Source organism: Eriocheir sinensis, unplaced genomic scaffold, assembly GCF_024679095.1.
Source record: "Eriocheir sinensis breed Jianghai 21 unplaced genomic scaffold, ASM2467909v1 Scaffold127, whole genome shotgun sequence".
In the NCBI taxonomy this organism is placed as follows: Eukaryota; Metazoa; Arthropoda; class Malacostraca; order Decapoda; family Varunidae; genus Eriocheir; species Eriocheir sinensis.
The window spans coordinates 117,602-143,834 of record NW_026110595.1 but is presented as its reverse complement, the minus strand read 5'-3'; the positions used below and the strand labels follow the sequence as shown (position 1 = coordinate 143,834).

The following is a 26,233-nucleotide window of genomic DNA, read 5'->3' as shown; positions in this document are numbered from 1 at the left end:
TCTCTCTCTCTCTCGCTCACTCTCGCTCACTCTCTCTCTCTCTCGGCAGAACGAACCCGCCTGGCTCCACACAACACAAGCTCAGGACTCGAGGAAATCACTTATACAATATCTTCTGCCTATGCAAGCCTGTGGTGAGTGTGTGTGTGTGTGTGTGTGTGTGTGTGTGTGTTGGGGGGGGAAGGGGAGGGGAAGGGAAGGGAAGGGAGTGATATGGAAGAGAAGAGAAGGGAAGGGATGGGAAGGAATGAAAGGGAAGGGATGGGATGGGAAGGGAAGGAAAGGGAAGGGAAGGGAAGGGAGTGATATGGAAGAGAAGGGAAGGGAAAGGAAAGGAAGGGAAGGGATGAGATGGGAAATGAAGGAAAGGAAAGGGAAGGGAAGGGAAGGGATGAGAAAGGAAGGAAAGGGAAGGGATGGGATGAGAAAGGAAGGAAAGGGAAGGGATGGGATGAGAAAGGAAGGGAAGGGAAGGGAGTGATATGGAAGAGAAGGGAAGGGATGGGAAAGGAAGGGAAGGGAAGGGAGTGATATGGAAGAGAAGGGAAGGGAAGGGAAGGGAAAGGAAAGGAAGGGAAGGGAAGGGAAGGGAAGGGAGTGATATGGAAGAGAAGGGAAGGGAGTGATATGGAAGAGAAGGGAAGGGAAGGGAAAGGAAAGGAAGGGAAGGGAAGGGAAGGGAAGGGAGTGATATGGAAGAGAAGGGAAGGGAAGGGAAGGGAAGGGAGTGATATGGAAGAGAAGGGAAGGGATGGGAAAGGAAGGGAAGGGAAGGGAGTGATATGGAAGAGAAGGGAAGGGAAGGGAGTGATATGGAAGAGAAGGGAAGGGAAGGGAAGGCAAGGGAAGGAAAGGGAAAGGAAGGGAAAGGAAGGGAAGAGTAGAAAAACACTTCTTACTGAATAAAAAACAAAAACAAAAACTATATACTGACAAGCTGAAAATAACAACAATAATCATAACAAAAAAAAATCAATCTATCAATCCATCCATCTATTCTTCCATCATTATCATCCCTCATCATTCCAGGGCTCGGCGGCGGAGGAGGGGGGGCAGCGGGGGGCGTGCTGGGGTGCCTGACCAACCCCCCCCTGCTGGTGAAGGTGCTGGGGTGTCTGTGTGTCCGGGAACCCCATACTACACAGGTAACACATATTTACATAGATACTTATAGATTCAAGGACCTCCATAGACTGCTTATTAGGGAAGGGAAGGATTTACATAGATACTTATAGATTCAAGGACCTTCATAGACTGCTTATTAGGGAAGGGAAGGATTTACATAGATACTTATAGATTCAAGGACCTTCATAGACTGCTTATTAGGGAAGGGAAGGGATGGGAAGGGAAGGATTTACATAGATACTTATAGATTCAAGGACCTTCATAGACTGCTTATTAGGGAAGGGAAGGGATGGGATGGGAAGGATTTACATAGATACTTATAGATTCAAGGACCTTCATAGACTGCTTATTAGGGAAGGGAAGGGAAGGGAAGGATTTACATAGATACTTATAGATTCAAGGACCTTCATAGACTGCTTATTAGGGAAGGGAAGGGATGGGAAGGGAAGGATTTACATAGATACTTATAGATTCAAGGACCTTCATAGACTGCTTATTAGGGAAGGGAAGGGAAGGGAAGGGATGGGAAGGGAAGGATTTACATAGATACTTATAGATTCAAGGACCTTCATAGACTGCTTATTAGGGAAGGGAAGGGATGGGAAGGGAAGGATTTACATAGATACTTATAGATTCAAGGACCTTCATAGACTGCTTATTAGGGAAGGGATGGGAAGGGAAGGGAAGGATTTACATAGATACTTATAGATTCAAGGACCTTCATAGACTGCTTATTAGGGAAGGGATGGGATGGGAAGGGAAGGATTTACATAGATACTTATAGATTCAAGGACCTTCATAGACTGCTTATTAGGAAGGAAGGGAAGGGAAGGAAGGATTTACATAGATACTTATAGATTCAAGGACCTTCATAGACTGCTTATTAGGGAAGGAAGGAATGGATGGGAAGGGTAGGATTTACATAGATACTTATAGATTCAAGGACCTTCATAGACTGCTTATTAGGGAAGGGATGGGATGGGAAGGGAAGGATTTACATAGATACTTATAGATTCAAGGACCTTCATAGACTGCTTATTAGGGAAGGGAAGGGATGGGAAGGGATGGGAAGGATTTACATAGATACTTATAGATTCAAGGACCTTCATAGACTGCTTATTAGGGAAGGGAAGGGAAGGGAAGGATTTACATAGATACTTATAGATTCAAGGACCTTCATAGACTGCTTATTAGGGAAGGGAAGGGAAGGGAAGGGAAGGATTTACATAGATACTTATAGATTCAAGGACCTTCATAGACTGCTTATTAGGGAAGGGAAGGGATGGGAAGGGAAGGGAAGGATTTACATAGATACTTATAGATTCAAGGACCTTCATAGACTGTTTATTAGGGAAGGGAAGGGAAGGGATGGGAAGGGAAGGATTTACATAGATACTTATAGATTCAAGGACCTTCATAGACTGCTTATTAGGGAAGGGAAGGGATAGGAAGGAAGGAAGGGATGGGATGGGAAGGGAAGGGAAGGATTTACATAGATACCCCTCAAGATATATAGATCTTTGTAGTTAGTTCTTGTTCTTTTCTATGTGTTTGAACTGCATTGTATAAATTAACTTTTTCTCCTCTTCTTCCTTCCTTCCTTCCTTCCTTCCTTCCTTTTTCCTTCTCCTTTCTATCATTCCTTCTGTCTGTCTTTCTCTCCTTCCTTCCTTCCCTTCCTTCCCTTCCCTTCCCTTCCCTTCCCTTCCTTCACCTCCCTTCCCTTCCCCTCCCTTCCTCCCTTCCCTCCACAACAGATCAACTTCAAGAAACTCCACCACCACCACCACAACCACCACCTCCACCGCACCTCCGCCCACACCACCAAACTGGAGGAGATCTTACACCTCTCCTCCTTCACCTGCGATCTTCCGGCAGCCAAGATCGTCAACAGAGGAGGAGGAAGAGGAGGAGGAGGAGGAGGAGGAGAGGAAGAGTGCTTGTTACCTGAGCTGTCTGAGTTCGTTATCGAGAGAGTGTGTGCGTTTTCCGACCAGGTGAGAGCAGTAGTAGTAGTAGTAGTAGTAGTAGTAGTAGTAGTAGTAGTATGATAATTGGAAATACTATTGATATATATATATACCCTCTCCTTCTCCTCCTCCTCCTCCTCCTCCTCCTCCTCCTCTTCCTCTTCCTCCTCTCCTTTCCCTTCCCTTCCATATGAGAGAGAGAGAGAGACTACATCCAAACAACTTCTATAATTCTTCTTTTTTGCCTCCTCCTCCTCCTCCTCCTCCTCCTCCTCTTCCGCCAGGTCGCCACGGAGGAAGGTCAAAGGTCGCCCGCAGGTGTGGAAGCCCTAATCCACCTGGCGGAAGTCCACACCCGCCTCCACGCCTCCACCCAGGATGAAAGGTGTGTGTGTGTGCGTGTGTGTGTGTGTGTGTGTTCGTGTGTGTGTGTTTCTCATTTTTATACTTATTTTTTTTTTCTCCCTCTCTTCTCTCTCCCTCCCTTCCCTTCTCTTCCTCCTCCTCCTCCTCCTCCTCCTCCTCTTTCCTTCTCTCCTTCTTCCTTCCTCTTCCTCCTCCTCCTTCTCTTTCCTTCCCTTCTCTCCCTCCTTCCTTCCTTCCTTCCTTCCTTCCTTCCTTCCTTCCCTTCTCCTCTTCCTTCCTCTTCCTCTTCCTCCTCTTTCCTTCTCTCCTCCTTCCTCTTCCTCCTCCTCCTCCTGCTCCTCCTCTTTCCTTCACTTCTCTCCTCCCTTCCTTCCTTTATTGCTTCCTTCCTTCCTTCCTTCCCTTCACTCCTCCTCTTCCTTCCTCTTCCTCCTCCTCCTTCTCTCTCTCTCTCCTCTCCTCTCTCTCCTTCCTATTTCTTTCTCTCCTCCCTTCCCTCCTCCTCCTCCTCCTCTTCCTTCCTCTTCCTCCTCCTCCTTCTCTCTCCTTCTCTCCCTCCTTCCTTCCCTTCCCTTCTCTTCCCTCCTACTCCTCTTCTCTCCCTCTCTCTCTCCTTCCTATTTCTTTCTCTCCTCCCTTCCCTCCTCCTCCTCCTCCTCCTCCTCCTCTTCCCACAGACTCAAAGAGAAGTTCCGTAAGGTGATGTGTCTCGTAACTTCAGCCCTTGAGAGGATCTGCTCCGAGGGGGATGTGTCACGATGGGAAGCCCTCCACCCCCTCCTCTCCTGCCTCCTCCACCTCTTTGGGGGTGCGGAAGAGGAGGAGGAGGAAGAGGAAGAGGAGGAGGAGGTGAGTTTGTTTGTTTGTTTGTGTCTCTCTCTCTCTCTCTCTCTCTCTCTCTCTCTCTCTCTCTCTCTCTCTCTCTCTCTCTCTCTCTCTCTCTTAATCCACCTGTATCATCCCCTTCCTTTCCACATCATCCACTCTCATTTATTCACCTATCCATCCACTCCACAATCATCACTCTATCCCTCTTCCGCTCTCTTCCACAGCACCCACCTCCACCTCCACCCCAGCCCAGTCTCCTCAGCAACACTCCATCAGCCCTGTACGCTGTGGTTCTGAGCCTGACGGAAGAGCGGAGTAGGAAGGTCGCGATGGCTGCTGCAGTGATGTCCAGCTTGCAGAGTAACCAGGGTGAGGGGGTGGAGGAGGTGGAGGAGGTGGAGGTTGAAGGAGGAGGGGAAGGGAAGGGAAGGAGGGGGATGGAGAGGAAGGAAAGGAAGGGAAGGAGGGGGATGGAGAGGAAGGAAAGGAAGGGAAGAGGAGGAGGAGGAGGAGGAGGGGAAGGGAAGGGAAGGAGGAGGATGGAGAGGAAGGAAAGGGAAAGGGAAGAGGAGGAGGAGGAGGAGGAGGGATGGAGGTTGAAGGAGAAGGAGGGGAAGGGAAGGGAAGGAGGGGGATGGAGAGGAAAGAAAGGGAAGGGATAGTAAGGGAAGAGAAGGGAAGGGAAGAGAAGAGAAAGGAAGGGGAGGAGGAGGAGGAGGAGAGAAGAGAAGGAAGGGAAGGGAAGGAAAGGAAGGGAAGGGAAGGGAAGGGAAGGAAGGGAAGGGAAGGGAAGGGAAGGGAAAGGAAGGGAAGATCTCACACACACACACACACTAACTCTCTCTCTCTCTCTCTCTCTCTCTCTCTCTCTCTCTCTCTCTCTCTCTCTCTCTCTCTCTCACAGCAGGTTCCTTTGACGATTTTGACCTTGATTTTGACGAGACCATTCCAAGCACGGCCGAGGCAATGAAGGAGGAGATTCTGGAGTTCGAGGAGGAGCTGTCGAACCAGGGGGAGGAGAGGCACCACTCCGAGGGTAAGAGGAGGAGGAGGAGGAGGAGGAGGAGGAGGAAGAAGAGGAGGAGGAGGAGGAGGAGGAGACGTAGATTAAATTTTGAATCTCTCTCTCTCTCTGTTTTTATAATTGTAAGTGGAGGAGGAGGAGGAGGAGGAAGAAGAGGAGGAGGAGGAGGAGAGGTTGATTAAATTTTTAATCTCTCTCTTTTTATAATTGTAAGTGGAAAAGGAGGAGGAGGAGGAAGAAGAGGAGGAGGAGGAGGAGGAGGAGGAGACATAGATTAAATTTTGAATCTCTCTCTCTTTCTGTTTTTATAATTGTAAGTGGAAGAGGAGGAGGAGGAAGAAGAGGAGGAGGAGGAGGAGGAGACGTAGATTAAATTTTGAATCTCTCTCTCTCTCTGTTTTTATAATTGTAAGTGGAGGAGGAAGAAGAAGAAGGGGAGGAGGAGGAGGAGGAGGAAGAGGAGGAGGAGGAGACGTAGATTAAACTTTGAATCTCTCTCTTTGTTTTTATAATTGTAAGTGGAGGAGGAGGAGGAGGAGGAGGAGGAGTTGATGAAATTTTGAATCTTTCTCTGATTTTAAGTGGAAGAGGGGGAGAAGTTACCATGGGTGTGGCTGGTGGGATCAGAGGATATCCCACAGCATCGCCACCAGCATCTCTCCCTCTCTCCCATATCATGAACTATTAACTACTGCTAAATAAGTTATCATACTCTGTCCATTTACTTAGACGATCAGACCTTATGAGAACGAACGGACATTGCGCCCATCAACCAAACCGAGCTTGGGGGTGCGTGAAGTAAGCCTTGATAACTTATAGAACTGTTTAGAGTGTGAGACTGAGTGCGTGAGTGAGGGAGGGAGAGTGAGAGAGGGGAGGAGGAGCTTTGTAAACGAACTTGACAAAATGGAAAGACTGTAGGCTTTTAACACAACCCACAGCGTCTGTCAAAGCCTTGTCAAACTGTTACCAGGCTCATAACTCCACCAAAGCCTTGTCAAACTGTTCCCAGGCTCATAACTCCACCAAAGCCTTGTCAAACTGTTTCCAGGCTCATAACTCCACCAAAGCCTTGTCAAACTGTTTCCAGGCTCATAACTCCACCAAAGCCTTGTCAAACTGTTCCCAGGCTCATAACTCCACCAAAGCCTTGTCAAACTGTTCCCAGGCTCATAACTCCACCAAAGCCTTGTCAAACTGTTCCCAGGCTCATAACTCCACCAAAGCCTTGTCAAACTGTTCCCAGGCTCATAACTCCACCAAAGCCTTGTCAAACTGTTACCAGGCTCATAACTCCACCAAAGCCTTGTCAAACTGTTACCAGGCTCATAACTCCACCAAAGCCTTGTCAAACTGTTCCCAGGCTCATAACTCCACCAAAGCCTTGTCAAACTGTTCCCAGGCTCATAACTCCACCAAAGCCTTGTCAAACTGTTTCCAGGCTCATAACTCCACCAAAGCCTTGTCAAACTGATTATACCATACAAACATGAGATAGATAGATACACACACACACACACACACACACACACACACACACACACACACACACACAAGAGTAAGAAAAAGAAGAAATAGGAAAGTAATAGAAGGAGGAACAGAATTACATAAATAGATAGATAAATACAAAGATAGACAGACATGGATTACCTTAAAACACACATAGAAGAAAGAAGAAAACAAGGAAAACAAAAGCAGACAAAAACATCCCTAACCTAACCTAACCTAATCACCCCAACCCGATCTTCCGCAGAATCCATCTCTCTGGACGACCCCGCGACCCTAGGCCAGAGGGACCGTTGTGTGGTGCTGGCGGGGCGGTGGCTGGTACACGCCTCCGCCGCAGCCGCCCCCGCCACCGCCACAGGGACCCCAGACCACCCGTTCCTGCATAAGGGGGTGGATATGATCTTGCAAATGTCGTCGGCCCCAGGAATTGAGATGTCCGATGTGGCCGTGGTGGGTGAGGGGGGGAGGAGGGGGGCTTGGGTGTGTGTGTGTGTGTGTGTGTGTGTGTGTGTGTTTTTCTCTTTCTTTGTTTTCTGTTTTTTGTCTTGTATATTTTCTTCTTTTTCTTATTTTTCTGTCTTATTTTCCTCCTCCATTTTCTTCCTTTCCTTCATTTTCTTCTTCATTTTTCACATTTTTCTTCTTTTCATTCATATTTCCTCCTCCTCCTCCTCCTCTTCCGCTCCTTATCCATCCATCTCTATCTCTCTCCTTTCTTTACCCCTTGTCTTATTCCTCCATTGTACCTCCACGTTATCTATCTCAATTTCCACTCCATTCTCATTCCTCCATGCACCAAATATCTATCTCTATTATCTATCTCAATTTCCTCTCCATTCTCATTCCTCCATGCACCAAATATCTATCTCTATTATCTATCTCAATTTCCTATCCATTCTCATTCCTCCATGCACCAAATTTATATCTCTATTATCTATCTCAATTTCCACTCCACTCTCATTCCCCCATGCACCAAATATCTATCTCTATTATCTATCTCAATTTCCACTCCATTCTCATTCCCCCATGCACCAAATATCTATCTCTATTATCTATCTCAATTTCCACTCCATTCTCATTCCTCCATGGACCAAATATCTATCTATTATCTATCTCAATTTCCACTCCATTCTCATTCCTCCATGCACCAAATATCTATCTGTATTATCTATCTCAATTTCCACTCCATTCTCATTCCTCCATGCACCAAATATCTATCTCTATTATCTATCTCAATTTCCACTCCATTCTCATTCCTCCATGCACCAAATATCTATCTCTATTATCTATCTCAATTTCCACTCCATTCTCATTCCTCCATGCACCAAATATCTATCTCTATTATCTATCTCAATTTCCACTCCATTCTCATTCCTCCATGGACCAAATATCTATCTCAATTTCCACTCCATTCTCATTCCTCCATGGACCAAATATCTATCTCAATTTCCACTCCATTCTCATTCCTCCATGGACCAAATATCTATCTCAATTTCCACTCCATTCTCATTCCTCCATGCACCAAATATCTATCTCAATTTCCACTCCATTCTCATTCCTCCATGGACCAAATATCTATCTCAATTTCCACTCCATTCTCATTCCTCCATGGACCAAATATCTATCTCAATTTCCACTCCATTCTCATTCCTCCATGGACCAAATATCTATCTCAATTTCCACTCCATTCTCATTCCTCCATGGACCAAATATCTATCTCAATTTCCACTCCATTCTCATTCCTCCATGGACCAAATATCTATCTCAATTTCCACTCCATTCTCATTCCTCCATGGACCAAATATCTATCTCAATTTCCACTCCATTCTCATTCCCCCATGGACCAAATATCTATCTCAATTTCCACTCCATTCTCATTCCTCCATGGACCAAATATCTATCTCAATTTCCACTCCATTCTCATTCCTCCATGGACCAAATATCTATCTCAATTTCCACTCCATTCTCATTCCCCATGGACCAAATATCTATCTCAATTTCCACTCCATTCTCATTCCTCCATGGACCAAATATCTATCTCAATTTCCACTCCATTCTCATTCCTCCATGGACCAAATATCTATCTCAATTTCCACTCCATTCTCATTCCTCCATGGACCAAATATCTATCTCAATTTCCACTCCATTCTCATTCCTCCATGGACCAAATATCTATCTCAATTTCCACTCCATTCTCATTCCTCCATGCACCAAATATCTATCTCTATCTATCACATTAATCTATTTCCCTTCTTTATCAACCTATCCATCTATCTATCTGTCTATCCATCAACCCATCTATCTATCCTCACCCCCCCTCTTCCGCTCCCCCCCATACCAGGTCATGTCGTTTGTGAGGTCACTCTTCCGCTCCCAGTATGCAGAGGACAACATTTTGGACGGACTGGAGGTCATCAGCAATGTCGCCAAGTCCCGCGGAGGTCAAACGGAGGTCGCCCGCTGTTCCCTGGTCAGGCTCGGAGGTGCGTTGGGGGGTGGAGGGGGTAGGGGGAGGGTGTGTGGGGGGGTGTCTGTGTCTGTGTGTGTGTGTGGGTGTGTCTGTGTGGGTGTGTGTGTGTGTTCATCTCTCTCCTCCTCCTCCTCCTCCTTCTACACCTATCCCACACCCCATCCCACCCCATCGTCACTCCTCACATCCCTCCTTCCTTCCCATACCCCAGAGTTGGTGCGCTGGCATGGGGTTCGGCTGTCCGCAGATGCCCGCACGAGTCTCCTGACCCTCGCCAAAGCCTTCGCGACCAAGCTCTACCAGGGCAGCTATGGAGGCAGTGTTACCAAGGCTTTGCTGGGGCTGAATGTGGAATTATCGAAGGTAAGGGGCACTGTTTTAAATGTTTTGTGGGGGTTGTGGGCATTTCCAGGGGTGGTTTTGTGACCCTGGTGGTGGTTTGACCCTTCCTCTGTACCATGAACCTAGGGAAACACATATTTGGGGGAGTTTTGGGCATTTCCAGGGGCGGTTTTGTGACCCTGGTGGTAGTGTGACCCTTCCTCTGTACCGTGAACCTAAAGAAACATATTTGACAAGGCTTTCGTGGGAGTTGTGGGCATTTCCAGGGGTAGTTTTATGACCCTTCCTCTGTACTGTGAACCTAAAGAAACACATATTTGACAAGGCTTTCGTGGGAGTTGTGAGCATTTCCAGGGGTAGTTTTGTGACCCTGGTGGTAGTGTGACCCTTCCTCTGTACCATGAACCTAAAGAAACACACATTTGACAAGGCTTTCAGGGGAGTTGTGGGCATTTCCAGGGGTAGTTTTATGACCCTTCCTCTGTACTGTGAACCTAAAGAAACACATATTTGACAAGGCTTTCCTAGGAGTTGTGGGCATTTCCAGGGGTAGTTTTGTGACCCTGGTGGTGGTGTGACCCTTCCTCTGTACCCTGACCCTAAAGAAACATATTTGACAAGGCTTTCGTGGGAGTTGTGGGCATTTCCAGGGGTGGTTTTGTGACCCTGGTGGTAGTGTGACCCTTCCTCTGTACCGTGAACCTAAAGAAACATATTTGACAAGGCTTTCGTGGGAGTTGTGGGCATTTCCAGGGGTAGTTTTGTGACCCTGGTGGTAGTGTGACCCTTCCTCTGTACTGTGAACCTAAAGAGACATATTTGACAAGGCTTTCGGGGGAGTTGTGGGCATATCCAGGGGTAGTTTTATGACCCTTCCTCTGTACCGTGAACCTAAAGAAACACATATTTGACAAGGCTTTCGTGGGAGTTGTGGGCATTTCCAGGGGTAGTTTTATGACCCTGGTGGTAGTGTGACCCTTCCTCTGTACCGTGACCCTAAAGAAACACACCCTACCCCCCCACAACCCCCCAATAACCCCCTTCTCCCCCCTTCATCAGGTCGACCCCATGCGGACTTGGTCGAGGTATGGAATTGCGGATCACGAGAATGTATGCCAAATTTACGCCTTCCTGGGCAGCCCCGCGATTGACGTACGTGTGTGCGCCTCTACGTACACACACCTGCTTCTTCTGGCCACACGCACACAGGCCGGGGACGCACACGGACGCACACAGAGGGCGGTAGAGGAGTTGAACACACCTTATCAAGATCAGATGTTTGAGGAAGTCTATCAGAGAGTGTTGGAGGGGCTGGGTATGGAGGTGAGTGTGTGTGTGTGTGTGTGTGTGAGAGAGAGAGAGAGAGAGAGAGAGAGAGAGAGAGAGAGAGAGAGAGAGAGAGAGAGAGAGAGAGAGAGAGTATATATTGATAGCTTCATTTTAATTTTTTTTCTTCTCCTCCTCCTCCTCCTCCTTCTCCTTCTCTTCCTTCCTTCACCTCCTCCTCCTCCTCCTCCTTCTTCTTCCTCCTCCTCCTCTTCATTTCCTTCACCTCCTTCTCCTTCCTTCAATCAAACATCCTCTCCTCCTCCTCCTTCCTTCCATCAAACATCCTCGTCCTCCTCCGCCTCCACCTCCTCTCCCCCCCCCCCCCCCCTCACAGATCCCCCCAAACACAGACACATCCCCCGACGAGAGGGCCGCCCGGGTCAGCACCTTCCTCCTTGCACTCGGCACTGTGGCACTGAGCTCACCGTACCTCCAGGCCAAGGCACTGTTCGCTCTGTGCCTGTCCGTGCCTGCCTGCAAGATTGACGAGGCTACGATCTTCCGCTTGCTATCCTGGTGAGAGAGAGAGAGAGAGAGAGAGAGAGAGAGAGAGAGAGAGAGAGAAAAAACACAAAAATATCTATCTTTTTCTCTCCCTATCTCTCTCTCTCTTTCCCTCCCTCCCTCTCTCTCCCTCTCACAGCACAGGGAGAGAGAGAGAGAGAGAGAGAGAGAGAGAGAAACCACAAAAATATCAATCTTTTTCTCTCCCTATCTCTCTCTCTCTTTCCCTCCCTCCCTCTCTCTCCCTCTCACAGCACCGAGAGAGAGAGAGAGAGATAGAGAGAAACCACAAAATATCAATCTTTTCTCTCTCTCCCTCTCACAGCACAGGGAGAGAGAGAGAGAGAGAGAGAGAGAGAGAGAGAGAGAGAGAGAGAGAGAGAGAGAGAGAGAGAGAGAGAGAGAGAGAGAGAGAGAGACACCACACAAATAACCATCTTTGTCTCTCCCTATCTCTCTCTCTCTCTTTCCCTCCCTCTCTCCCTCTCACAGCACAGAGAGAGAGAGAGAGAGAGAGAGAGACCAACAAAAAATATCCATCTTTTCTCTATCTCTCTCTCTCCTCTTTCCTCTCTCTCCCTCTCACAAGAGAGAGAGAGAGAGAGAGAGAGAGAGAGAGAGAGAGAGAGAGAGAAACTAACAAAAATATCTAACATCTCACTTTCCCTCTCTCCCTTCCTCTCTCTCTCTCCTTCCCTCCCTTCCTCTCCCCCTCCCCCTCTCTCCCTCCCTCTCACAGCATCACCAAGTCCACCAACACCTCCCCAGCGGCCCTTCTGACACCCCATCTCCCGTACCTCGCGACCCAGTGGATTCAACACAAACACAACATCACAGACTTCCCAGCCAAGGCATTCGGACACACGGACACACGGACCTTCCTCGCCAAGCACCGTGTCGCCCTGTTACCCGTGTTGCTCGAGGGAGACAAACGGGAGGGGATAGATGCCCTCGGGGAAGCCTCGGAGAAGTCCATTAAGGATTTGTACGAGGAGGGGTTTCCGGAGATCTTGGCGAGAGTGTTTCCGTACATCGCGGCGGAGAGCGCGGTTGATGTGGAGGGTTGCCAGCTGTCCGAGGCCAAGGTGGGTGTGTGGAGGGGTGGAGCGGGGGGGTATGGGGGCGTGGGTATGTGTGTTTGTGAGTTTGTTTTGATATTTGTTGTTTTTGAGTTTTGAATTTATTTTATTTATTTTTTTCTACTCTTCCTCTTCCTCCTCCTCCTCCTTCCTTTTCTCATTCTTTCTTCCTTCCTCTTCCTCCTCCTCCTCCTCCTCTTTCCTTTTCTCATTCTTTCTTCCTTCCTCTTCCTCCTCCTCCTCCTCCTCCTCTTTCCTTCACTTCTCTCCCTCCTTCCTTCCTTCCTTCCTTCCTTTCTTCCTTCCCTTCTTCCTCCTCCTCTTCTTCTTCTTCTTCATTTCCTCCTCCTTTATTTCCTTCTTCTCCTCTTCCTCCTCCTCTTCCTCCTCTTTCCCTCCCTCTTCTCTCTCCTCTTCCTCCTATCCTGTCTATCTTACTCCCTCCTCCTCCTCTTCCTCCTCCTCCTCCTCAGATCCAGGGAGGGAAGCGTCAATACAAGCAGGTTCAGCGCGCCCTCGGAACAGATGCCTTCACCTCCCTCCTGACGGCCCATGTGGGGGATGTGACGCTGCGCCTGGTGGGCCTGGTGCACGATGGGGTGCCGTGGGGGGAGGGGGAGGTGGTGGTGCCGCCCCCCCCGCCCTCCTTCACCCCAGCGATGGTCAAGGCCACTCTCAACTTTGTGGGGACCATATTCAGGGAGGTGAGTGTGTGTGTGTGTGTGTGTGTGTGTGTGTGTGTGTGTGTGTGTGTGTGTGTGTGTGTATCTTCCATCCTGAAGTGTAGTGGCTGTACTGACGTGTGTGTGTGTTCGTGTGTGTGTTCCAGGACGGTCAGCTGCTGGTGTTCCTGGCGGGGCGGCGGGGTGAGCTGCACCGCGTGGTGGCGGGGGTGGCGGAGGGCCTGGCCCGGGGCACGGCGCCCCACACGGCCCGTGCCGGCCTGGCCAGCACTGCGGTGCTGGTGGAGGCCGTGGTGCCCCTGCTGGGCGGCCCCCTGGCCCAGGTGTCCCACTACCTGCTGCGCCAGCTGCTGCACCTGCTGGCCGGCCACCTGGCCCACCTGGCCGCCCTGGGGCACCACCTGGCCCACCGCTGCACCGGCCTGCTGCACCACCTGCTGCAGGGTGTGCTGCACACCCTGCCGGGCCACCTGGCCCCCGCCGTGCCCATGCTGTTTGGGCGGCTGCTGCCCATGGCGGCCCGGCCCAGTGTGGCCGCCCTGCTGCAGCTGCTGCTGGAGAGTGACAACCCCCAAGTCCAGGCCGCCGTGGCCCGCCTGCCCGCCCTGCCCCAGACCCCTGACGGCCCCGAGCTGGCCGCCCTGCGCCGGGCACACCAGGCTGCCGTGGCCCTGCACCGCGGCCACCCAGACCTGCTGGACGAGGTGGACAACTTCCTGGCAGTGGCGGCCGCCGCTGTAGCCGCCCACCACCTGGCCCACCTGGCGGCCGTGGTGCGTGGTGCCCGGGGCCAGGTGGCCGAGCTGTACGCTGGGTCAGGGCCGGGCCAGGAGAGCCGCGGCCACCGCCTGGCCCACCGCCTGGCGACCCTGGCCGCCGGGGAGGACAGGGGGGTGGCCCTGGAGGCGTGCCGGTGCCTGGGGGAGCTGGGGCCACTGTGCCTGGGCGGCCCCGTGTTCCTGCCGTGTGAGGGCGGCCCCCCACAGACCCCCGAGGAGGAGGGGCCGGCCGGCGGCTACCTGCAGCGCATCCTGCTGGCCCTGGACGGCTGCCTCACCTGTGGCACCGTGGAGGTGGAGGCCGCCGCCGCCCAGGCCTTGGCGGGGGTGCTGGCCACACCCGAGGGCCAGGCGGCCTACCAGGCACTGCCCTCGCCCACCGCCGAGGAGCTGCGGCCGCTGCTACCTGAGAGCCGCCACAGGGCCAAGGCCGCCGCCAACAGCACCGCCGCCGCCGTGGACGCCAGCGCCTACCTGCAGATTGTGGGGGACGAGGCGGCCTGGGTGGGGGGGGCGGGGTATGAGGCCTGGGTGTGTGGCCTGGCGGCGGTGCTGGTCACTGGCGGCTGTGGCAGCCAGGCCGCCGCGCCACTGCTGCCGCTGTGTGCGCTGAGGCCTGACTTCAGCGCCCTGGTGCTGCCCTTCCTGGTGCAGGCCGCCCTCACCACCGACACCACCGCCAGCCGCCGCGACGTGCTGTCAAGGCAGGTGGCGGCCTTCTTTGCCCACCATGGCCAGGTGGGCGACACAGCGGCGGCCCCGGCCAGCCACGACAAGGCCGCCATCCGTGCCATGCTGGCCGTGGTGGACCACCTCAGGCTGCACAGCCCCCCCGCCCCCCCTACACGGGGCGGCTCAGCCCGGCGGGGGGCCGCCGCCGCCACCACACCCTTTGATAACAACCTGTGGCTGCGGCTGAACTACCTGCACGTGGCGGCCGCCGCGCACCGCTGCGGCTCACACTTCTCCGCCCTGCTGTGCCTGCACCTCCACCACCACCAGATGCTGGCCCAGACACCGCCGGAGCGGGGCCCGGCCGCCATCACCCGCCGCCTGCAGGCCCCGCCCATGGCCCGCGTGGCCGCCCACCCCGAGGCGGAGGCTGCGGGGCGGCTGCTGCTGGCGGTGCACGAGGCGCTGGGGGACGGGGAGGGCGTGGAGGGCTGCCTGGCGGCCGGGGCGGTGGTGCCCGATGCCCCGGCGGCCCGGCTGCTGCGCTGCCGCCACCAGGGTGAGTGGCTGACGGGCCTGGCGGTGTGTGACGCCGCCCGCCACCGCCCCGGCCTGCTGGAGGGCCTGGCCGCCCTGGGCCTGTACAACACCATGGCGGGTGTGCTGGCCGCCACACCGCCCACGCAGCGTGACGACCAGGCCCAGTGGCAGGCCGCCTGGCGGCTGGCACGCTGGGACGACATGGAGGTGGGGCAGCACCGGGGCGGGGGGGCGGGGGAGGCGGCCGGCGGCTTCCACCAGCACCTGTGTGAGGCACTGCGAGCCCTGCACCACCAGGACACAGCCGCCCTGCACCGCCACACCCTCACCGCCCGCACCGCCATCACCGCCACGCTCAGAACGGTATGTTGTAGTCTCTCTCTCTCTCTCTCTCTCTCTCTCTCTCTCTCTCTCTCTCTCTCTCTCTCTCTCTCTCTCTCACTATCTGAATAATAAGAGGAAGGAGAGGAAGAAGGAAAAGAGGAGATGGAAGAAGAAGAGGAGGAGGAGGAGGAGGAGGAGGAGGAAGACACAACACAACAGACCTGCACATCTATATAACCTATGTAACCCCTCTCTCTCTCTCTCTGACTCCGTAGCTCCACCCTGAAAGCACCACACTGCTGTACCCCATCCTGACACAACTCCAAGCACTGAACGAAATTGACGACATCGCCAAATGCCTCCCCAAACTGTCCGACCCTGAGGAGGCGCGGGGATGTGTCGGGGCCCTGCAGGAGGTGTGGGGGGGCAAGGAGGCGATGGGGAGGGTGGAACATGTGCACAAAGAGGAGCTGCTGGCCGTGAGGATAGCTGCTTTGAGGGCTGTTACTGCTCTTGGGCGGAGCGAGGAGATTCAGGCTTTGCTACATCAGACTTTGGTGAGTGTGGGGGGTGGGGGGGTGAGGGAGGGTGTGTGGGGGGTGGGGGGGTGAGGGAGGGTGTGTGGGGGGGGTTTAGGGGGGAGGAGGGATGTGTGTGTGTGTGTGTTTGTGTGTGTTTGATTATGTTCTCTCGATATTATTCTCTCTCTCTCTCTCTTTCTCTCTCTCTCTCTCTCTCTCTCTCTCTCTCTCTCTCTCTCTCTCTCTCTCTCTCTCTCTCTCTCTCTCTCTCTCTCTCTCTCTCTCTCTCTCTCTCTCTCTCTCTCTCTCTCTCTCTCTCTCTCTTTATCTAACCTAACCTTACCTGTCCTAACCCTTCCCTTCCCTTCCCTTTCCTTTCTATCCCTTCCATTTCAATCCCTTTCCTTCCCTTCCCTTCCCTTCCCTTTCCTTCCTATCCCTTCCTTCCTTCCATCCCTTCCTTCCTTCCCTCCTAACCCTTCCCTTCCCCCTCTAACCTTACCTAACCTAACCCTTCCATTCCCATTCCTTCCCTTCCATTCCTATCCCTTCCCTTCCAATCCCTTCCTATCCCTTCCCTTCTACCCCTAACCTTACCTAACTTAACCTAACCCTTCCTTTCCCTTCCTATCCCATCCCATCCCTTCCCTTCCCATCCATCCCTAACCTAACCTTCCTCTCCCTTCCCTTCCATTCCCACCCCACCCCATCCCACCCCATCCCATCCCTTCCCTTCCCATCCATCTCTAACCCTCCCTTCCTCCCTCACAGCTTGCCAAGAGTAGGCTGGGACGCACCACTGCCAGGGATGGGGTGCGGGCAGGTCACAGCCTCGTCGGGTCAGAAGCGGCTGTTCTGATGGCCTCTCAGCTCTCTGTCGCACCCTCCCTGACGCACCTCACCAAGCTTGAAGAGGCGGAGGTGGCGAGGGCTGGTGGGGATGTGCAGAGGGCGCGACACATCCTACAGGCTTTGCTCGGACAGATGGAGGTGTGTAGGGGTGTGTGGGAGGGTGTGTTTGTGTGTGAGAGATGGAGGAAGAGGAGGAGGAGGAAGGGAAGGGAGAGAAAGTGTGTGTGTGTGTGTGTGTGTGTGTGTGTGAGAGAGAGAAGGAGGAGGAGGAGGAGGAGGAGGAAGAAGGAAGAGAGAGAGAGAGAGAAGAACATTTTAAAATCTTTGTGTTTTCTTCTCCTCCTCCTCCTCCTCCTCCTCCTCCTCCTCCTCCTTGACTTCTTCCTCCTCCTCCTCCTTCTTCCCCTTACTTCTCCTCCTCCTCCTCCTCCTCCTCCTCCTCCTCCTTCTTCCTCCTTTTCCTCTTCATTTCTTTCACCTCCTCTTCCTCCTCCTCCTTCCTACCTCCTCCTTCCTTCCTCCTCCTTCAATCTCTCCATCGCTTCCCATCATTTCAACCTCCTCCTCCTCCTCCTCCTCTTCCTCCCCCAGGGTCAGGAGGGGGAGCCGCAGGTGCTGAGCCAGGTGCTGACCCTTCTGGGGGAGCTGCTGATGGGTGCGCGCTGCCTCCCCCCACACACCATCATCCAGGACTATTTCACCCGGGCTACAACCACCCTCATGACGCGGGCTAGAGGTGGGTGAGGGGGGCTAGGGGGGGTAGGGGGGGGTCTCACACACACACACACACACACACACACACGGACATAGACTCTCAAACGTCATAATTTATTTTTTAATTTTTTTACGATTTTGTTTTCTCTTTTTTTGTGTGTGTGTGTTCGAGGGAAGGAAGGAAGGAGGAAGAGGAAGAGAAGGGAAGGAGAGAGAAAGGAAGGGAAGGGAAGGGAAGGAGGGAGGGAGGAAGGAAGGGAAGGAGGTAGAGAGGAGGGAAGGAAGGGAAGGGAAGGAAAGGAAAGGAGAGAGAAAGGAAGGGAAGGGAAGGGAAGGAGAGAGGAAGGAAGGGAAGGGAAGGGAGGGAGAAAGGAAGGGAAGGAGGGAGAGAGGGAGGAAGGGAAGGAAAGGAGAGAGAAAGGAAGGGAAGGGAAGGGAAGGAGTGAGAGAGCAATATTAGTAGTAGTAGTTGTAGTAGTAGTAGTAGTAGTAGTAGTAGTAGTAGTAGTAGTAGTAGTAGTAGTAGTAGTAGTAGTAGTAGTAGTAGTAGTAGTAGTAATTTAACCTAGCCTAACTTAACCTAACCTAACCTAACCTAGCCTAACTTAACCCAGCCTAACCTAACCCAGCCCCAAACAGCCATCTCACCGCACATCTCTCCGCACCCCAGACAAGGACAGCCGCGACGTGCTTGAAAACAGCCACCACCGCCTCGCCCAATACGTCGAGCAGCTCTTCCGCCAGGCCCACAACACCCTGGAGAGCGACGCATCCCAGGCCAAGCGAGGGAACATCCGAAGGTCCGAGGATGAGCTGGTCAAACTGGGGAACCTCATTAAGGGCTGCAAGGATAACACGGATGACTGGAAGGAGCTGCGGAAGTGAGTGGGATGTGCAGGGGTGTGTGAGGGAGGGAAGGGAGAGGAAGGAAGGGAGGGGATTGTGGGAGGGAGGGAAAGGAGGGGTATGTGAGAGAGGGAGGAGAAGGGAGAGAGGGGAGGGGATTGTGTGAGGGAGGGAAGGGAGAGGAAGGAAGGGAGGGGATTGTGGGAGTAGGAGGAGAAGGGAGGGGAAGGAAGGGAGGGGTATGTGAGAGAAGGGAGGAAAGGAAGGGACAGTTAGCTGAAATTGAGGGAGAGAGAGAGAAAAAGGGAGAAGGGAAGGGAGAGGAAGGAAGGGAGGGGTATGTGAGAGAAGGGAGGGAAGGGAAGGGAGAGGAAGAAAGGGAGGGACAGTTAGTTGAGATTAAGGGAGAGAGAGAGAGAGAAAAAGGGAGAGAAGGGAAGGGAGGGGATTGTGGGAGAGGGGAGGGAAGGAAGGGAGGGGATTGTGAGAGTAGGAGGAGAAAGGAAGGAAGGAAGGGAGGGGTATGTGAGAGAAGGGAGGGAAGGGAAGGGAGAGGAAGAAAGGAAGGGACAGTTAGTTGAGATTGAGGGAGAGAAAGGAAAGGGAGGAGTTTGTGGGAGGGATGAGAGAAGGGAGGGAAGGAAGGGAGGGGGCTGTGTGTGTGTGTGTGTGTGTGTGTGTGTGTGTGTGTGTGTGTGTGTGTGACCCCTGACCTAACCTAACCTAACCTAACACACCCCTTCCCTAACCTAACCTAACCTAACATATACACTCTCACACACACCCTAACCTAACCTAACACACCCATCACATACCCCTAACCTAACCTAACACCCCCCTCATACCCCCCCTCTCACACCCCATCCCTAACCTAACCTAACCTAACCTAACATACACCCCTTCCCTAACCTAGCCTAACTTAACATATACACCCTCCCACACACCCTAACCTAACCTAACACACCCCATCACATACCCCTGACCTAACCTAACACCCCCCTCATACCCCCCCTCTCACACCCCATCCCTAACCTAACCTAACCTAACATATACACTCTCTCACACACCCTAACCGAACCTAACATACCCATCACATACCCCTAACCTAACCTAACACCCCCCTCATACCCCCCCTCTCACACCCCATCCCTAACCTAACATATACACTCTCTCACACACCCTAACCTAACCTAACACACCCATCACATACCCTTAACCTAACCTAACACCCCCCTCATACGCCCCCCCCACACACCCCTTCCTAACCTAACCTAACACCCTCATACCCCCCGACTCACACCCCTTCCCTAACCTAACCTAACATATACACGCTATCACCCACCCTAACCGAACCTAACATACCCATCACAGACCCCTGACCTAACCTAACACCCCCCTCATACCCCCCCCGACTCACACCCCTTCCCTAACCTAACCTAACATATACACTCTCTCACACACCCTAACCTAACCTAACCTAACACACCCATCACATACCCCTGACCTAACCTAACACCCCCCTCATACCCCCCCCGACTCACACCCCTTCCCTACCCCCACACAGAAAAATAGTCTTGCTCCAGCGAAACATCAACATCGACTTGGTCTTCCTCCGAGAACTTGAGCGCGAGAAACAGCAGTACCTGAACATCGCACTCAAGGCCTATCTGAGCTGCCTGGCTGTCACCGCAAAACCGCACCTCCATGCCTATCGCCTTGCTGCTCTCTGGCTTCATAACTCCGACCAGGAAAACGTCAATACGATGATTTCCGAGCTCAGCGTCAAAGTTAAAAGCCATCATTTCGTTCCGCTTCTGTATCAGCTGGTCGCTCGACTCTCAACGCAGATGTCCGCTAGCTTTCCGCCGGTCCTGTTCAACCTGCTGGTCCGTGTGTGCGAGGATCACCCCCATCACGGCCTGCCTGTCGTGTACGCGCTTGCCCACGCACACGCCGACCTGCACTTACAGGCCGAGGGGAAGAGGAAGGCTGCGGTGATGACGGAGGAGGATCGAGTGCAGGCCGCCAAGATGCTGGTTGACCGGTTGAAGAAGGGGAGGATTCGGGAGCATGTGGTTGAGTTTGAGGAGGTCTGCTTAGCCTATCTCTCCCTGGCTAATTGGTGCTCCTCCCTGGGCCGACGGAATGCTGGAGATAAGGTGAGGAAGGGAGAGAAAGGGAGGAAAGGGAGGAGAGGAGAAAGGGAGGGAAGGAAGGAGAGAAAGGAGGAGGGAGGAGAAGGAGAGGAGGAAGAAGGAAGAGAGAGAGAGAGAGAGAGAGAGAGAGAGAGAGAGAGAGAGAGAGAGAGAGAGAGAGAGAGAGAGAGAGAGAGAGAAAGGAAAGGAAGGGAGGGACAGTTAGCTTGTGAATGAGAGAGAGAGAGAGAGAGAGAGAGAGAAAAAAAAATTAAAAAAAACTAATCTAACCCCCTCTTCCCCTACCCCCCCCCCCTCTCCACCCCCCCACAGGTCACCCTCCCCGCCACCCAGCGCCTCACCAGCCTCCAGAACCTCCGCCACACAGCCGCCCTCACCCAGCCGCCGCCCCTCCAGCCATCCGCCCAGTACCAGCCGCCAACCATCCAGGGCTGGGAGGCGGTCGGCATGTTCGTGGGGGGGATTAACGCACCTGTTCGCCTGTCTGTGATGACCTCGGACGGCTCAAAGCACCTGGAACTCTTGAAGGGGAAGGATGATGTGCGCCAGGATGCTGTGATGGAGCAGGTGTGATGGGGTGATGGGGTGATGGGATGGGAAGGGGAAGGGTGGAGAGAGAAAGTTAAGGGAAAGGAAAGGGAGGGGTAAGGAGGGGAGTGGATGGGGTTAGAAGGGAAGGGAAGGGAAGGGGTTAGAATGAAAGGGATGGGATGGTGTTAGAATCGATGGGAAAGGAAGGGAAGGGAAGGGAAAGGAAGTATAGGGAGGGAAATGGAAGGGAAAGGAAGTATAAGGAGGAGAATGGAAGGGATGGTGTTAGAAGGGAAGGGAAGGGAAAGGAGAGAGAGAGAGAGAAAGTTAAGGGAAGGGAAGGGAAGGGAAGGGAAAGGAAGGGAAATGGAAGGGAAAGGAAGTGTAAGGAGGAGAATGGAAGGGATGGTGTTAGAAGGGAAGGAAAGGGAGAGGAAGGGAAGGGAAGGGAAGGGGAAGGAGGGGAAAGGAAAGAAAGGGAAGGAAGGGTAGAGAAGGGAAAAGAAGGAAAGAGAGAAGGGAAGAGAAGCCTTACCTAACCTAACTTAGCCTTACCTAACCTTACCTAACCTAACTTAACCTTACCTAATCTAACCTAACCTTACCTAACCTAACCTAACCTAACCTAACCTAACCTAACACACACACACACACACACATCTGTACCCTCTCCAAACACACAGGTCTTCGGAATCGTCAACGAACTGCTCATGAGATCGGCCGAGACCAGGGACTGCGGGCTATCCATGAGGACTTACCAGGTTGTCCCACTGAGCCAACGGAGCGGACTGATTCAGTGGTGCCGGAATACCCAGGTGTGTGTGTGTGTGTGTGTGTGTGTGTGTGTGTGTGTGTGTATGTTTAGCTATTTGTAGTCTACCGGGTCCGAGCTAATCTCTAACAGTCCCATCTCCACATCTACATTCATCCACCCTGTCCTTCATTTGGCGGACACTGCTCGCCTCCACCACCTCTTCCCGCAAGCTGTTCCACATGTTAACACTTCTATGTGGAAAACTATACTCCTTCAAGTCACTCAAACAGGTTCCTTTATTAAGTTTCTTTCTAAGTAGAGAAGCGATCATCTCTATCCACCTCGTCAAACTTATTTACGAACTTATTCAGCGTGATCAGATCTCTCTCCCTTCTCTGTTCCAGTGTCGTCAAATCCATCTCCCTCAATCTGTCGCCTTTTCCGATACCCTACGCCCCTGTCCACCCAGCAGTGAATGGGTACCAGGTATTAATCAGGGGTTGTGTCCTGTCTCCTGGGGTCTGTTCCCTTCTCCTATAATTCCTTCCCCTTCTGTCTCTCTCCGGCATATGACCACAGATGTTGCGCCCACTAAACCAAACTTTCCCTTCTCCTATAATTCCTTCCCCTTCTGTCTCTCTCCGGCATATGACCACAGATGTTGCGCCGACTAAACAAAACTTTCCCTTCTCCTATATTTCCTTCCCCTTCTGTCTCTCTCTGGCATATGACCACAGATGTTGCGCCCACTAAACCAAACTTTCCCTTCTCCTATAATTCCTTCCCCTTCTGTCTCTCTCCGGCATATGACCACAGATGTTGCGCCCACTAAACAAAACTTTCCCTTCTCCTATAATTCCTTCCCCTTCTGTCTCTCTCCGGCATATGACCACAGATGTTGCGCCCACTAAACCAAACTTTCCCTTCTCCTATAATTCCTTCCCCTTCTGTCTCTCTCCGGCATATGACCACAGATGTTGCGCCCACTAAACAAAACCTTCCGTCAAGTCCATCTCCCTCAATCTGTCTTCATACGTCATATCCGAGAGTTCTGGGACCATTTTACTTGCAATTCTCTCTATCCTTTGCAACTTTCCGATATCCTTCTTGTGAGGCGACCACACAACTGAAGCATATGCAAGCTTTTGGTCTTATCAGTGTTGTCATTATTTTCTTCATTATTTCCTTGTCTATGTAATGGAATGATGTCCTTATATTTTGCATCATCCTGTAGGTTTCTTAAAATAACTTGTGTATATGCTTTTCTGGGGGGGTGCAAATGTGTGTGCGTGTGTGTGACTGTGTGTGTGTGTGTGTGTGTTTTCATTCCTACATCTCGCCCTAACCTAACCCAACCAGCATCTCTCTCTCACCTCCCCCCTCACCCCCCCACACAGGCTTTTGGTAGGTACGTGATCGGCGCGGACAAGAAGAGCGGTGCCCATAAGGTGTACCACCCCACAGACTACAGCGCCAAGGTTTGCCAGGACAAGATGAAGGCTGTCAAGGATAAGTCGGCCGAGGAGAGGCTGCGTGTGTTCCAGGTTAGTATGGGGTGTAAGGAGGGTGTGTAAGGGGTGTAAGGGGGATGTGTAGAGGGTGTGTAATGGTTTAGAGAGAGAGAGAGGGAGAATTTTCAACCTCATAAGCTCTTCCTATACTGTCCGAATCCCTTATGCAAGTCAACCAGCATCTTCACTCTCTCATCCCTATACTGTCCAAATCCCTTATGCAAGAGTTAACCAGCATCACTCTCTCATCCCTATACTGTCCAAATCCCTTATGCAAGAGTTAACCAGCATCACTCTCTCATCCCTATACTGTCCAAATCCCTTATGCAAGAGTTAACCAGCATCTTCACTCTCTCATCCCTTATGCAAGAGTTAACCAGCATCTTCACTCATTCATCCCTGTGCTGTCCAAATCACTTATGCAAGAGTTAACCAGCATCTTCACTCTTTCATCCCTATACTATCCAAATCCCTTATGCAAGAGTTAACCAGCATCTTCACTCTTTCATCCCTATACTGTCCAAATCCCTTATGCAAGAGTTAACCAGCATCACTCTTTCATCCCTATACTATCCAAATCCCTTATGCAAGAGTTAACCAGCATCTTCACTCTTTCATCCCTATACTATCCAAATCCCTTATGCAAGAGTTAACCAGCATCTTCACTCTTTCATCCCTATACTGTCCAAATCCCTTATGCAAGAGTTAACCAGCATCACTCTCTCATCCCTATACTATCCAAATCCCTTATGCAAGAGTTAACCAGCATCTTCACTCTTTCATCCCTATACTATCCAAATCCCTTATGCAAGAGTTAACCAGCATCTTCACTCTTTCATCCCTGTGCTGTCCAAATCCCTTATGCAAGAGTTAACCAGCATCTTCACTCTCTCATCCGTATGTTATCCAAATCCCTGATGCAAGAGTTAACCAGCATCTTCACTCTCTCATCTCAATGTTATCCAAATCCCTGATGCAAGAGTTAACCAGCATCTTCACTCTCTCATCCCTTATGCAAGAGTTAACCAGCATCTTCACTCATTCATCCCTGTGCTGTCCAAATCACTTATGCAAGAGTTAACCAGCATCTTCACTCTTTCATCCCTATACTATCCAAATCCCTTATGCAAGAGTTAACCAGCATCTTCACTCTTTCATCCCTATACTGTCCAAATCCCTTATGCAAGAGTTAACCAGCATCACTCTTTCATCCCTATACTATCCAAATCCCTTATGCAAGAGTTAACCAGCATCTTCACTCTTTCATCCCTATACTATCCAAATCCCTTATGCAAGAGTTAACCAGCATCTTCACTCTTTCATCCCTATACTGTCCAAATCCCTTATGCAAGAGTTAACCAGCATCACTCTCTCATCCCTATACTATCCAAATCCCTTATGCAAGAGTTAACCAGCATCTTCACTCTTTCATCCCTATACTATCCAAATCCCTTATGCAAGAGTTAACCAGCATCTTCACTCTTTCATCCCTGTGCTGTCCAAATCCCTTATGCAAGATTTAACCAGCATCACTCTTTCATCCCTATACTATCCAAATCCCTTATGCAAGAGTTAACCAGCATCTTCACTCTTTCATCCCTATACTATCCAAATCCCTTATGCAAGAGTTAACCAGCATCTTCACTCTTTCATCCCTATACTATCCAAATCCCTTATGCAAGAGTTAACCAGCATCTTCACTCTCTCATCCCTTATGCTAGAGTTAACCAGCATCTCCACTCTTTCATCCCTATACTGTCCAAACTCCTTATGCAAGAGTTAACCAGCATCTTCACTCCTTCATCCCTGTGCTGTCCAACTCCCTGATGCAAGAGTTAACCAGCATCTTCACTCTCTCATCCCTTATGCAAGAGTTAACCAGCATCTTCACTCTTTCATCCCTATACTGTCCAAATCCCTTATGCAAGAGTTAACCAGCATCTTCACTCTTTCATCCCTGTGCTGTCCCAATCCCTTATGCAAGAGTTAACCAGAATTCTCACTCTCTCATCGCTTATGCAAGAGTTAACCAGCATCTTCACTCTTTCATCCCTATACTGTTCAAATCCCTTATGCAAGAGTTAACCAGAATCCTCACTCTTTCATCCCTTATGCAAGAGTTAACCAGCATCTTCACTCTTTCATCCCTGTGCTGTCCGAATCCCTAATGCAAGAGTTAACCAGAATCCTCACTCTTTCATCCCTTATGCAAGAGTTAACCAGCATCTTCACTCTTTCATCCCCATACTGTCCAAATCCCTTATGCAAGAGTTAACCAGCATCTTCACTCTTTCATCCCTATACTATCCAAATCCCTTATGCAAGAGTTAACCAGCATCTTCACTCTTTCATCCCTATACTATCCAAATCCCTTATGCAAGAGTTAACCAGCATCTTCACTCTTTCATCCCTATACTATCCAAATCCCTTATGCAAGAGTTAACCAGCATCTTCACTCTCTCATACCTTATGCAAGAGTTAACCAGCATAAAAAAACACGACATTCTTATCATTTCCGCCTAACGTCCTAATCTTCCACAGGACATTCTCGAGCACTTCCACCCAGTCTTCCACCACTTCTTCCTGGAGCAGTACCCGTCTCCGCACCAGTGGTTTCTCCGGCGCCAGGCATACACGCGCTCGGTGGCCACGAACTCCATGGTGGGCTACATCTTAGGCCTCGGAGATCGACACACGGAGAATATTCTGCTGGACAAGGCGACGGCGGAGCTTATTCATATAGATTTGGGGATTGCGTTCGAGCTCGGAAAGGTTCTGCCCACGCCGGAAACTGTGCCCTTCAG

At 51.4% G+C, this 26,233-nt stretch overlaps 1 protein-coding gene across 2 annotated transcripts in view; it reads left to right on the top strand.

The window, feature by feature from the left end:
• Positions 1–26,233, top strand: part of LOC126989691 (serine-protein kinase ATM-like) — a 37,576-nt gene that overhangs the window by 8,869 nt on the left and 2,474 nt on the right. Inside the window, exons 14-37 of one of the 2 annotated variants that reach the window (XM_050848296.1) lie at positions 50–134; positions 1,030–1,145; positions 2,883–3,122; positions 3,380–3,480; positions 4,139–4,310; positions 4,514–4,658; positions 5,197–5,325; positions 7,067–7,272; positions 9,164–9,305; positions 9,504–9,655; positions 10,694–10,957; positions 11,298–11,479; positions 12,207–12,552; positions 13,020–13,250; positions 13,376–15,583; positions 15,820–16,101; positions 16,837–17,055; positions 17,509–17,653; positions 18,302–18,512; positions 20,042–20,636; positions 20,946–21,200; positions 21,848–21,979; positions 23,316–23,462; positions 25,971–26,233. The exon at positions 25,971–26,233 is cut by the window's right edge and continues 10 nt beyond it. In XM_050848296.1, the coding sequence (XP_050704253.1) occupies positions 50–134; positions 1,030–1,145; positions 2,883–3,122; positions 3,380–3,480; positions 4,139–4,310; positions 4,514–4,658; positions 5,197–5,325; positions 7,067–7,272; positions 9,164–9,305; positions 9,504–9,655; positions 10,694–10,957; positions 11,298–11,479; positions 12,207–12,552; positions 13,020–13,250; positions 13,376–15,583; positions 15,820–16,101; positions 16,837–17,055; positions 17,509–17,653; positions 18,302–18,512; positions 20,042–20,636; positions 20,946–21,200; positions 21,848–21,979; positions 23,316–23,462; positions 25,971–26,233 (6,968 nt within the window). Of the gene's footprint in view, positions 1–49; positions 135–1,029; positions 1,146–2,882; positions 3,123–3,379; positions 3,481–4,138; positions 4,311–4,513; positions 4,659–5,193; positions 5,326–7,066; positions 7,273–9,163; positions 9,306–9,503; positions 9,656–10,693; positions 10,958–11,297; positions 11,480–12,206; positions 12,553–13,019; positions 13,251–13,375; positions 15,584–15,819; positions 16,102–16,836; positions 17,056–17,508; positions 17,654–18,301; positions 18,513–20,041; positions 20,637–20,945; positions 21,201–21,847; positions 21,980–23,315; positions 23,463–25,970 lie in introns of both variants that reach the window. The other variant, XM_050848295.1, reaches the window with a different exon arrangement.